Consider the following 13,983-nt stretch of genomic DNA (forward strand, 5'->3'; position numbering starts at 1 on the left):
AGATGGCTGGCAGCTTGGGAGTATCCCTCCAGTCCCATTCCAAATACTTGGAGCATTAAGCCCCAATTATCCCCTGTTGCTGCTGCCACCTTTTCCTCCCAGCTGTGTTCCCCTACCCCTTCCAATGGATCTTAGAGGGTGCTAAGCAACCTTAAAATAGCAATTTGTTCTATCTGGAAAAATGTGCTATTCTTTTATTTTTAAGAATTTTTAAATCCTCACCTTAAAAAAAAAAGTATTGGATTAGGAGCTGGGAACCCAGTGCTTTAAACCCCTCTCCGCTAGCAGAGTTGCTTTGGACCTGTCACATACTCTCAGCTTAATGTTACTCACAGGGTTGTTGTGAGGATAAAATGGAAAAAGGGGAATAAGTTGTTTTGAATACTCACTGATAAGAAAGATGGGGGTATAAATGAAGTAAATAATTTAAAACACTAAGTAGGGTTTGTGTATTTTGTATCTTGGGGGGGAAATTATGCTTGTGTTTCATACAATTACTCCTGAGACTTATTGTACTGTGTTAAATATGTGCCTCTTCGACAAACACAATTTTTTAAAGTATCAATTATTTGTATTTTATTTATCATGACACTGATTAAAGGTCATTCTTTTTTTCTTTTTGCATTTGAAATGGTAATATGATTTTTTAACGTAGCAAGATAGCTTTCAGTAGCTACATATATTCAACAGAAATATGGATTTAAATGCTGTTGTGTCTGTGAAATGATTCTGACCTCAAATGTCAGTTAATAACTTTCCATTTTTAGTAAGTCTAATGGTAGTACAAAATCTATGCAACTTGTTCTTTTGGTCAGACAAAGCCAGGTTATGTCTGTTCGGCTCTTCAAAGAATGGATTTGGATTCCGTGACAGTGACTTGGATATTTGCATGACACTTGAAGGACATGAAAATGCAGAGGTAGGAGTTCTGCTTTTGAAGCTGAATTAAAGGAAGTATAATAATATCATATGCTTATTCAAAGTGTTTGCTTGTATCTGAATTGTTTAAAGAAAGTCTATATAAACACTAACTTGGGCTTTTATTTATTTTACCTAGAAGTTAAATTGTAAGGAAATCATTGAAAATTTGGCAAAAGTTCTTAAGAAGCACCCAGGTATGTGTACTGATTTTGCATTGTTTGGCAATTTGCATTTATGTGAATTTTTTATTTTATAAGAAATAAATTACATGCTGAAACCTTTCCTTCTCAGGTTTAAGAAACATTTTGCCTATAACCACAGCCAAAGTGCCTATAGTAAAATTTGAGCACAGAAGAAGTGGCTTAGAAGGAGACATCAGCTTATACAATACACTGGCAAGTATAGTACTGTTACTAGTGAGAGATGAAATTCCCTTTCACAGGCCCTGCGGAACTGCATTAGTTCCTCTGGGAGCTCATTCCATCAGATGGGGGTCAGGACAGAGAAGGCTCTGTCCCTGGTTGAGATCAAGCAGGCTTCTTTTGGGCCAGGGATCACTGGCCAATTGGCAGTGGCAGAGCGCAAAGCTGTGTGAGGGGTGTAAGCAGAAAGGTAGTCCCTCAGGTACACTGGGCCTGATGATGTATGGCCTTAAAGGTGATTACCAGAACCTTTAACCTGATCTAGAATTTGACTGGTAGCCACTGCAGTTGATGGAGGATGGGCCGGATGTGGGACTTCCATTGTTGTTGCTGTGAGGACCTTGGCTGCTGCGTTTTGGACCAGCTTTAGTTTCCGGATCAAGGTTAAGGGCAGGCCTACATAGAACGAGTTGTAGAAGTGCAGTCTAGAGGTGATTGTTACATGGATCACTGTGGCTAGGTGTTCTGGGGCCAAGTAGGGCGCTAGTATTTTGGCTTGGCGAAGGTGGTAAAATGCTAGCCACGCTTTCTTCATGACCTGAGCTTCCATTGAGAGGGAAGCATCCAGGATCTCACCCAGGTTGAATAAGCCACTGAAAGCTGCATACCATCCAGATGCACTTCCTCTCATGGTCCCTTCCTACCCAGCCACAGGACCTCCATCTTTGAAGGATTAAGCTTCAGACAACTCTGCTTGAGCCACCTCATTGATTGCAGGGGTGCATTTTCCATACCATTTTTGTACATGTTGGCCAAAATACTGAGCCCAACTTACTCATCTTATTAAGATGACAGTCATGCAGCTAAACAAAATCATGCAGCTAGTCATTCATAAGCAACTGTGATATTTCCTTATCACCTTGTATTTTGAATTATCTACATGATATCCTGTGACCAACCCCAAATTTTGCAATGTAAATGTTAACAGGCTACTGTTGGATAGTATTTATAGAATTGGATTGCATATGGTAATGTTTTGAATTCCAGTCCAGCCTCTACATCCTTGACTTGTTTTTCAGGCGCAGCACAACACAAGAATGCTAGCAACCTATGCAGCCATTGATCCAAGAGTGCAATATTTGGGATATACAATGAAAGTTTTTGCAAAGGTAATATATAGCAAGTATAACTTTTAGTGTATAGGTTGATGTGCTAGACCATTTCTGTACCCAGTAACTGTTTGGAAATTATACACTGAACTAGTGCGATTGAACTCCAGTCTTTTCCATATAAATCCAGTGAGGTTGTAGAAATACTAAACCTCATGATGATTAGGTGTAGAGTTTGGGAATACTTCTGAATATTGCTGAGAGGTACATTTTTCCAGTTGACGCCAGTTTGCCAACTTAAAGAATTCCTGCAGAAAGCCAACCTGGCTGTTGTCACACATGCCTTGGTAACATCTAGATTGGAATCCTGAACACTCCATGTGTGGCTGTCTTTGAAGATGGCTTGTAAGCTTCAGATGGTGCAAAATGCAGCACCTAGAGACTTGACTGGAACTTCACACAGTGTATATATCCAATCTGTGCTGTTCCAATTGCACTGGCTTCCAGTTTGCTTCTATGTTTTATGCAAGGTCCAAAATACCTGAAGGATCATCTCCTCCCATATCGACTCACTGAGCCTTAAGATGTGTGAATGATGCCTTCCTTTAGAATTACTATTGTCTGTTATGAGGGCTGATTATGCATAAACTGCTTGCTTCAGATTTTGAATGGATTCATTGTCAAGTAATCTGTAGGATCTGAATGCTTTCTGCATTTTATAACTCTCCATGGGGTTTCTAGTGGTATCCAGTGAGAATGCAGAGTATATGTTTCTGCGTTTCATAGGGATAATTGATTTTTTTACATTGCGCCAGCCATTTTATTTTCTGCAGGGGCTGTCCTGGATTGGTTAGATCACCAATCTGAAAAGGAAAGGTACTCTGCAAGTACCAGGCTTAATAAAAGTTGCCTAACCAGTTAACGTTGCTTGGCCTACCAAATACATAGGCTCAGTGAAGACTTTACTTTCCCAGTGTCCATAGAAAGCGTCATATGGATACTATGCTGCAAACAACCAGTGTAAACTTGACAAGATGGGAAGGAGGACTTTCCCCGGAGACTGATGGCCTCTGAGCTTGCCTCTGGTTTCTTCCAACTTGTGCCTCAGATGCATTGAAACAAAGTGCTCCCAACTCTTACATGTTGGTTAGAGCAGCCATTACCAGCCAGGGCTATGTTGTAACCCCAGGGTATATATTTTAGTGTTATATTTTAGTGTTATGTAATTAAAGGATGGATGGATGGATGGATGGATGGATGGATGGATGGATGGATGGATGGATGGATGGATGGATGGATGGATGGATGGATGGATGGATGGATGAATGAATGGATGAATGAATGAATGAATGAATGAATGAATGAATGAATGAATGAATGAATGAATGAATGAATGAATGAATGAATGAATGAATGAATGAATGAATGAATGAATGAATGAATGAATGAATGAATGAATCCATCCTCAGAGGGGTTCCTCTGGTTGGGGGAGATTTAATTTTTAAATTTTTTAAATTTACCAGGGTGATTTTCTCCATATTTGGGTAGGTTGACTTTCTTTGACCCCAAAGTAGCCAATGATGGTTTGGGGTCTTTGGGGATATCTGCAGTGGCCTTGTTGAATTTACATACAGTGGAAAATCAGTAGGAGGGACAAGCTGGATCTGTTGCACTCCCCCATTGGCTCTTCCAATTCCCCCCTTCCCCCAGGATTTCTTCTCAGAGTACAGTCGGGGGGAAATGGCTAGAGGAAGGCTGTTGCAAGCAAAGGGGTTCAAATATTCAAGCAGGAAAGGACTGTGTCCAGTGCCATAGAGCAGTGGTCCCCAACCTTTTTATCACCGGGGACCACTCAACACCTTTTACTGAGGCCCATGGGGGGTGTAGTTTACTCCTCTACTCTCAACCACTGCCCTAACACTCTCTGATCGCTATGGTCATGTTTAAACATCCCTTCAAAATAAGATACAGACACGCCACAACAATGAACATAAGGAACATTTTATTTTCATGGAAATTTTAACTCATGACAATGACAATTCAGTGGGAACCCTGAGCTTGTTTCTCTGCAACGAGATAGTCCCATCTGGGAGTGATGGGAGACAGTGACACCCAAAGTGTGTTGTAAAGGGCCGGGGGGGGGGGGGGGGGAAGGCATCCTTCGGGGCCCACCTCCAATTAGTTGAAGGACCACTGGTGGTCCGCGGCCCACGGGTTGGGGATCGCTACCATAGAGTCTACCCTCCAAAACAGCCATTTTCTCCAGGAAACTGATCTCTGTAGTTTTAATTCCATTAGCTCTCCAGTCCCCACCTTGGAGGCTGGCATACCTAGGTAAGAACTACTACACCTGGATCCAGGATAAGGACTGTGCATAGACTGCACAAGAATTCCTTTCTTCCCATGTTTCTCCTTGTCCTGGCAGCCATTTCCAACCCTAGGAAAATGTATTTCTGGGACAGTTTCTCTGGTGTTGTGAGTGAGTCTACCAGCTATGTAAGCAAATTAGTCAACAGAAAATTGTTCCACAATAATTATTGGCTTTTGAATGTCTATATGACTGACCTGGATGCAGCAATAGAATTCTAATATGCACTTCTAATAGAGTACAGCAGAATCACTTTCTTGTAAGTCTAAAATTGCTACGCTGGGTCTTCTAATTATAATCTTACAGACAGATGGCAGGAGACAGTATTGTTAGCTGTCCTTTCACTCTGCAGCATGATAGCCTCCCTGAGAAAATTTAATAGGAAATTTGTTCTGACTTTAGTTCTGTGGTATAACAGAAGATATTACTGTTATTCCTAAACAAGACCCAGCTTGGTGTAGTGGTTAGGAGTGCGGACTTCTAATCTGGCGAGCCGGGTATGATTCCATGCTCCCCCACATGCAACCATCTGGGTGACCTTGGGCTCGGTATAGCACTGATAAAGTTGTTATGACAGAGCAATAATATCAGGGCTCTCTTAGCCTCCCCTACCTCACAGGGTGTCTGTTGTGGGGAGAGGAAAGGGAAGGCGAATGTCAGGATTTTTATTTTTAATTTTTTACTTTGAAAAACAAATTCTCATGTTGTATCACAAACAATTTTTGGACTTCTCATTAGTTAAGAAAGAGGTTGTGATGTAAATAAGAGAGCTAGTGTGGTGTAGTGGTTATAAAGTTGATCTCATTGTTACTGAAGACATAAAGATCCCTACTGCCCATGGAGCTCACAATCACCTTAACCTAACTCAAATGATTCTCGTGAAAATGTAAAATGTAATAAAATAAATCAGAAAAATGAGGAACTTATGCATAGGCAATGCATGTGAATTCCTCACAGGCATTTAGACACAATTGCACAGGTTTTTGCATGCATACCTATGCATATTTGAATGCATATTTTGCGTAAATGAGAGCTTTCAGTAATAAATTGTCCCTGAGTGCATTTAACTTCAATTATTACTTTACTGCTTACAAAGGCTAAAAGTACAGTATTTAAATTTGGCTGTGTCACAAAACACAATTTATTTTTAACAGATATTTGAATTATGAAACCAATAATGTTTGTGTCATAATTATTAGAGCTAAATTTTGTGTTCTGTTTTCTTATGTATTTTGTTGACCAGCGCTGTGACATTGGAGATGCATCCAGAGGGAGTCTGTCTTCATATGCCTATATTCTTATGGTGTTATACTTCCTACAACAGAGAAATCCACCAGTTATCCCAGTTCTTCAAGAGGTATGTTATCAGGAAAAGGCAGGTGAACAGTAGTTTTGAGAAATCTGTTTTTTTCTGGTTTTAGCTATTATTTGATGTTTAGCTGTTGATGTAACATGTATCTTTTCCTAGCTCACTTAATTTGTCAATATGAGCTTTTTTATTGCTGGAATTGATATGTATCCATCTTTATTTTACAATCATTCAGACCAAAATTCATTGGAATTGATGGGTATCATCATGTATGACAACTGCATGTGCAGACTTTTGCTTCACATATCTGTATGTATAGTTGTCATATGCATGATATAACGCATTAATTCCTTCATAGACTCATTAGTATACGGGAATATTGTTATGTCTAAATCCAGATAGATTTAGTCAAGAAGAATTTGTGACTTCAAATGACTCTAAATTTTTTATTTCATTTTTAAGCAAAAAGGGTGAACTATTGTTTTTAATTTGTTTATCCTTAGCCAAACTGATTTATCTAAAATGTCAGTTTTTTAGAGTAAGTCTCTTTCTGAGCAAATGTAGACTGCTTTGCCCTTACCAATAAGCAATTACAAGTATTATCTGTCTCACCCCACCATACAAATAACCATATCTGATATAAAGAATCAGGATAAGTCAGTGTGTGTGGGTTTTTATCCTGTATCTGTTTAGTACTTTTTCTTATTTATTGACTTTATTCTTGATGATGTTTTAGATATTTGATGGACAACAGATCCCTCAGAGAATGGTTGATGGGTGGAATGCTTTCTTCTTTGATGATACTGAAGAACTGGTAATGTTCTGATTCTGTAATAAACAATGAATTCTTTGGAATAGGTTTATTATAACACAATCTACATCTTCTGTTCTAATAGCGAAGTTGTCCAATCTTTGGATAATTAAATCCAGTGACTAGAGCTGTAAACAGGCAAGACAGAACTTCCTGCAAACCAGAAAAAGTTAGGGTTAGGGTTAGGGTGATGATGACTACTTCAAACCCCCCAGGGGGGCAATATTCTTCCTTGTCTTAGCTTTTTGATTTAAAAAACTCATGAACCCAGTCAGCCTGTAGAGCAAGAAGGTAATGGATAGACTTGTAACATCATTAAGGTAGAGTTTCCCTTCTAAACATCACTGATTCCTTTAGCTTGGGAACTGTCTCAGAACTGGGGACTGGAGGAAGGAGACAGGAAGATGCCTTTATCTGGAGTCTACTCAGAGCATTTCCCACGACTGTAGGACTTTATTCCCTTTCCCTGTTACTATGTGTCATCTTAAACTATGAAAACCCAATTTCACAAAAGATTCACATACCATTCCAAAGTAGTATGTTCAGACCAAAGTGCTTTTGTTAATTCAGTCTGCTCTAAATTTTATACAGAAAAAACGTTTACCTTCTCTTGGGAAAAATACAGAGTCACTGGGAGAACTCTGGTTAGGGTTACTGCGATTTTACACTGAAGAGTTTGACTTCAAGGAATATGTCATTAGCATTCGACAGAAAAAGCTGTTAACCACCTTTGAGAAACAATGGACATCCAAATGCATTGCTATTGAAGGTACTTATGGAATGTTAGTTATCAGTAAAAAGAATACATCTCCTAGAGGAACTTTCATAGTAACATAGGATGTTTATGTATTACACCCTTAACACAGTGAGAAATTGACTGTAGATAAACTGACAATTAAAATAGTCATTAATAGGAAACATTACTTATTAAATAATTATTTCTGAACTGGTATAAAGCTCATTAAAGTCTCTTCAGAGAATCTAAAGAACAGTAAGCAAAACAAAAAGATCAGCTAGCACTGTTTCATAGACATTTGCACAAGAATTCATAAATGGCTTCCACACCGGTTTTCATGCTTCTGCTTGTGTAAGAGGTTGACAAAACTAGTGTGAGCAGAACATAATTTTTGTATTTAGTTCTTATTCTGTGTTCCAGTTAGTTAGTTAAACAACCATTTTGTATGTGGAATTTACCTTTTGCATACAGAAGGGTGCCTTTTAATTTAACCCATAATATTGTATTTTATTAAAATAGAGCTCTATGTTAAAGGACTCTAAACCTAGAAATTAATAATTCCGAGAGAAAATTATACTGCTAGCGGTATCCTTTACCTGTTCTTTTATTTCCTTTGCTTAGATCCTTTTGACTTGAACCATAACTTGGGTGCAGGAGTTTCCAGAAAAAGTAAGACGAGGAGAAAAAACCTTAATATTCAAAATTGAATACCTAAAGAAATATGATTTCTTTAATTATTTTTTCTTTCGCAGTGACCAACTTCATAATGAAAGCGTTAATCAATGGGAGAAAACTATTTGGTACCCCTTTCTATCCAGTACTGGGAAGAGAAGCTGTAAGTTTTCTCACCCTGTCAAAGGATATAGTTTTCGATGTTTGTTCCAGTGCTTACATACTCCATCTGTATTTCAAATCCATATTTGAGGTCTTGCATAACTGTTGGCCACTTTATTTCACATGCATGTAGCCAAAAGAACCAAATAATAGTTTTGTCTAAAAGCTCTCTTTTTAGAAAAACACTGTTGTTGATTACAGTTGCCTGTTTATTGGCATGGATCCACAGGTAAATATGCATTAATGGAATGATTTCTGCATATGGAATATGATTTTCTGACGTTCTTTCACCCCTGCACTCAAAATGCTGTGAGAACATCAATATGTAAGAAAAGCAATGTTGAATCATGGCAGCATTCGATGTGGTTGACCCTGAGCTTCTTGCTCACCACTTTGCCGATGCTGGAATCTGAGTGACAGCCCTTCAATGGCTGTGCTTCTTACTCCAGGTTTGGGTACAGAAGGTTGCAGTGGAAGAGAATCAGTTACACTATTGCCAGCTTCCTTGTGGAGTTCCACAGGGCATGGCCCTCTCTCCCACCTTATTTAGCATCTCTATGCACTCTCTAGCCCAGCTGGTCTGAGGGTTTGAGTTGAGATACCACTAGTACAGTAATACCGAGCTCTTCCTCCTGATGGACAGCCTAACAGACCCCCCCCCCAAAAAAAAAACATTTGCCAGATGCTTAGATTGTGCCCAATATGGCCGATTCAGTTTAGGGGCCCGTTAAAGTCAATGGCGCCATTGACTATAATGGGAATATCGGCTTTTTCACCTTTCCTGGGGCCTGGGGGTGGGGGTTTAAGTTACAGTCTCCAAACGTTCTGGGTAGCTGCAGGAAGCTCTGACTCTCCTCCAAACATCAAAATGATTGGTCCAAGGGGTCCACTTCTAGGGGATCCCAAAGAGGGTGACCCATCCCTCAGTTATATCCAATGGAGAGTAGGGTTGGGTGCTCTGGCCGCTGAATCAGCCATTCTAGCTTGAAGCAGGCAGCGGCGTGGGGGGTGGTGGTGGTATGGTGCTGGTGCTGGCACATACACAGGCGTACTCTGCTTTGGGCTGGAACTGCCGCTTCGGCAGCTGAAGTTGTTTGGAAGCAGTGGCTGGATGGATCAGGAAGAGCCGCCTGAGACTCAACCCCTCTAAGACGGAGGTCCTTTGGCTAGGCCGAAGGGAGCAGGAACAGGAAGCGCGTCTTCCCTGCCTGGACGGGGTACAATTGTCATCTGTGCCCCAAGCCAGGAATTTGGGAGTGATTCTGGATGCCTCACTTTCCATGGAGGCCCAGGTCACTAAGGTAGCCCGGACGGCGTTTCTCCATCTACGCCAAGCTCGGCTACTAGCGCCCTACCTGCCCCCGGAACACCTGGCCACTGTGATCCATGCAACGGTTACTTCTAGATTAGACTTCTGTAACTCGCTCTACGCGGGCCTACCCTTGTCTCTAACCCGGAAGTTACAGCTGGTACAGAATGCAGCTGCACGGGTCCTCACTAAATCATCTTGGAGGTCCCATGTTCAGCCTCTGCTGAAGCAGCTGCACTGGTTGCCAGTTTGTTTCCGGATCAGGTTCAAGGTTTTGGTATTAACCTTTAAGACTATACGCGGCTTGGGTCCTGCATACTTGAGGGACCGCCTATCTCCTTATGCCCCCCGCAGGGCACTTCGCTCTGCGGGTAAGAATCTGCTGATGATCCCAGGACCCCGGGAGGCACGCCTGGCCTCGACAAGGGCCAGGGCCTTTTCGGTCCTGGCCCCTACCTGGTGGAATGAGCTCCCTGAAGAGCTGCGGGCCCTGTCGGAGCTCTCTGAGTTCCGCAGAGCCTGCAAAACGGAGCTCTTCCGCCAGGCGTTTGTCTAAGGCCGGGTGATGGCCCGGGGCTAAGATCGGACCCTCTCTCCGGAGGGGGGAGGCCAGTACTAGACTGACCTGGTTCCCCAGAGTGTTCCATCCTATGCCCAATTATCCTCCGTTCCCTTCTGCTCATCCAGTGGGCCTGTACGGGAATAGTTTTAATCGCCATCATTGTGACTTAGTCATTGTTTTAATGGGGTTTTAATGGGGAATTTTAATGGTTAATATATTGTATCTGTATTAAAATGTTGTGAACCGCCGCGAGCCGGTTTCCGAGAGCGGCGGTCATACAAATCAAATAAATAATAATAATAATAATAAAGTGCACAACCCTAATGGAGAGTCTGTCCCACAGGATATAATGGAGCAGATGGGGGCACCCTCTTTGGGACCCCTTGGACCAGTCATTTTGAAATTCCGAAGGGAGTCAGGGAATAGCCTTTAGGAGTTACCCTAAAAGTTTGGGGGCTGTAACTTAAACCCCCACCCACTCCAGGCCCCAGGAAATGCAGAACAGCTGAAATTCCCATTATAGTCAATTGCGCCACTGACTTAAATGGGCACCGAAGCCAAATCAGCCAGATTGGGCCCTTAGTGCACAAGCCTACTTGGAAGCAGTGGTGGGCTGGTTGAGGCAGAGTCGTCTGAAATTCAGTCCCTCTGAGATGGGGAGGTCCTGTGGTTGGGTAGGAAAGGACCATGCAAGGAAGTACAATTGCCGTGCCTAAGTAGTGTGCATCTGACAATAGGTTTATTTTAACCACCCATATATTGATTGGGTCAATATATGTACAGATTGTGTTTCTAGATACTCTCAGTGATTGAGCCATGGAGCAGATAGTCACAGAACCTACCAAGGGAGAGGCAATCATGGACCCGGTGCTAAATAATGTTCATGACATGTTGAGATGTAATGGGAATAGTGACTATAATGTTATTAAGTTGCCCCAAGGACCAACACATTCATATTTAATTTTAGAAGGTATAACTTCTCTCAAATCTCCTTTGTGCTCAGCAGAGCACTCCTGTTTCCTCCCAAGGGTTAATGTGAATAGGAATTGGCCTATTCCAGCTTGCAGGTATTAGTGATTGGGCCTTCCTGCCTACATGCCTCTTATCTTCAAGGCTGAGTCATGAATGTGGTAATTAGCTCTTATTGAGAATCTGTGGTCTGCTGGATGGGAGGGGGGGAGGCAGGAGCAGGAGTGGTGAAATATTTCTAGAGGGTTCCAGTGAAAATATACCCTGATTGGATTTGGAACATCACTTGACTCCAGACAGCTTGAGATTCTAAATTTTATAGAAGCCAAAGAGACCATTCTGACTTAATGATTTTGGTGGACTGAGGCCTGGACTTTGTTGGGCTTGTATTGCAACAAAGACAGCAAAGGTTGTCTTAGTCTCTGAGACTTTAAGATTGTGATATCTAATACCAGGTATTAATTTTGTTGGATAGAAAAAATAGCTTATTTGTATTTTCAGCTGTATGGATTTAAGAATTTGTGTTGCATAGAAATAAATTTAAGTATTTAAACTTCATATATTTAATCAGTCTTATTCATTGTGTACCAAGAAACCATGAAACCCATGGGGCTTAGACTCCTTGACACATTTTTAATAGATTCCTTCATGTAGATTTGTTTGTAGAAAGTGTGCTTACCCTATTCAGGGATGTGGAGAAACTAGTACCCTGGCTTCCTGACCCTGCTGCTGAACTTGGACCTCTACTAAACTCACCTGTTAATTCCCTTGTTCCAGACATTTTGTCACTAGAACAGGGGCTGCTTATAGGAAGCCTAAATAAATAGCTTGGGCCAAAAATCCATCCCCCATCCCCCACTGGTCAATCACACTGATTGGGAGCTAACTAATAAAAGAAGTTGAGTGAATCAGCCCCTGGTTCTTTAACAGCAGCTATTGCTAAAAGAGAACTGCTCAGATAAGAATTCCTTTTCTTCTCAGGCTGCCTTTTAATTTAAATGCGAATTTAATTTCAAATGTTAATTTATACCTTCTAGGCTTGGATTAAAGGGAACTGAATAGCCTGAGCAGTTACAGGAAGTATGTAACTTCTTGCTTTCTTGTAGAAGAAAAAACCCTTCTTTAAAGACTTAGATTGGATCCCCTGTTTTTAAAGCCATAACTGTATTTAAGTTATACCTAGCTGCATTTTGTTTTATTATTTGTTCCTGTGAGATCTCCTAAGGGCAGCATGGAGGGACATTTTTGGGCTGTGAGGGAGACATCCTTTCTGCAGAAATACTTCTGTGTGTAGGTAGGCACACTCCAGTAGTTAAGCCATGGTTTCATAATTTTGCATTTCTTGCAAAAATAAACATCCTTTGTCACTGAACTTGCCTTTATTACCGATATATGTGCTGAATGAATGTACAACCCTTTAGCACTCAGAACCTGCTCAAGGTCCCTGGCCCCAGAGAAATAAAATCCACCAGATCCAGGTCGTTCTCAGCCGTAGTGCTGGACTGGTAGAATACTCTTCTGAACAAGTGCTTTTCTGTAAGGTCTGTAAAACAGCTGTTCTGACAGACCTATGGTTGAGGTTTAAACATATACCATCAAGGAACTGGCCTCCCTACAAAAAATGAAGAATGCCTGGACAGAACTCAGCATTTACTTGATGTCTAACAAAGCACTCTATTCACTTTTCTCTCTGAATAGAGGAATGGCAGTGAATTCTGAATTTTTAGATGGGTTTAAATGTAAATTATAAATGTACATTTTTGGAATTTTAATCTATTGTAAATTGTAACTGTTGTAAGCTGCCCTGAGCCCCCAGAGAATGGTGGGATATAAACGTGAGAAATACATTTGTGATTTTGAAATTTCAATTATATAATTCAAGTGATTGGAGGTGATAATTTGCATATTTCCTCCTTAATGCATGCCTTGTTTCTTCTGGTACCTCTTTGCTTTCTTTTATTCTTTCTTTGTAGAAAGTGATGACAGGAAGCTTTTGTAGATTAATAGTGTACCTTTTCTCTCTAGGAATACTTTTTCAACTCGAAGGTATTAACAGATGGAGAACTGGCACCCAACGACAGATGCTGCCGTGTCTGTGGCAAAATTGGCCACTATATGAAAGACTGCCCAAAACGGAGGAGGTTGGGAGAATGTGCACACCTGTAATTTAAAACCATTTTATGTTGAATATAAAGGAGTATATTTTGAAGAGTAAAGCTGGGCATCCCCTCCTTACTTCTTATTCTCATACTCATTTTGCTTACCTCAAATGCTGGATTCTATCCTTTTACCTGTTTGTTTTGAAATCATATGTTCAGTTCCTTCCTCGACACAGCTTTTTCCCTGAGTATCAGGTGGCATAAAACAGCTCTAAATACTGTAGCTGAATTGCATGGTACTTGCTGTGTAATCTTGATATGCTTTTCTGTATACTACTACACGTGCCCTTTGCCTTGAAGGGTAAAGGAAGTGAGCAGATGCAGAAAATATAAGCAATATATTGCATGATTTCAGGGAACTTTCCCCTGCCACTTAAACTTTGATCTCCCCTTTTCAACCCCCAGTTACCTCAGACAAAGGAGCAAAACCTGATTTGGAACTGGTATGATGTCTGCAGTGCCACCTGAATGTTGTAGATTTCAATTGTTATCTATTCTTAGTTGAGTTTAACTTCTCTGCTTGTCTTCTTTCTG

At 40.9% G+C, this 13,983-nt stretch overlaps 1 protein-coding gene across 3 annotated transcripts in view; it reads left to right on the forward strand.

Moving 5' to 3' along the window:
* Window positions 1-13,983, forward strand: part of TUT4 (terminal uridylyl transferase 4) — a 53,106-nt gene that overhangs the window by 33,312 nt on the left and 5,811 nt on the right. For 2 of the 3 annotated variants that reach the window (XM_077333735.1, XM_077333736.1), the window contains exons 16-25: window positions 816-919; window positions 1,058-1,115; window positions 1,213-1,316; window positions 2,363-2,452; window positions 6,004-6,117; window positions 6,806-6,883; window positions 7,472-7,649; window positions 8,238-8,285; window positions 8,369-8,451; window positions 13,316-13,452. In XM_077333735.1, the coding sequence (XP_077189850.1) occupies window positions 816-919; window positions 1,058-1,115; window positions 1,213-1,316; window positions 2,363-2,452; window positions 6,004-6,117; window positions 6,806-6,883; window positions 7,472-7,649; window positions 8,238-8,285; window positions 8,369-8,451; window positions 13,316-13,452 (994 nt within the window). The remainder of the gene's footprint in view (window positions 1-815; window positions 920-1,057; window positions 1,116-1,212; window positions 1,317-2,362; window positions 2,453-6,003; window positions 6,118-6,805; window positions 6,884-7,471; window positions 7,650-8,237; window positions 8,286-8,368; window positions 8,452-13,315; window positions 13,453-13,983) is intronic. The other variant, XM_077333737.1, reaches the window with a different exon arrangement.

This window comes from Paroedura picta, chromosome 4 (genome assembly GCF_049243985.1).
Source record: "Paroedura picta isolate Pp20150507F chromosome 4, Ppicta_v3.0, whole genome shotgun sequence".
NCBI lineage: Eukaryota > Metazoa > Chordata > Lepidosauria > Squamata > Gekkonidae > Paroedura > Paroedura picta.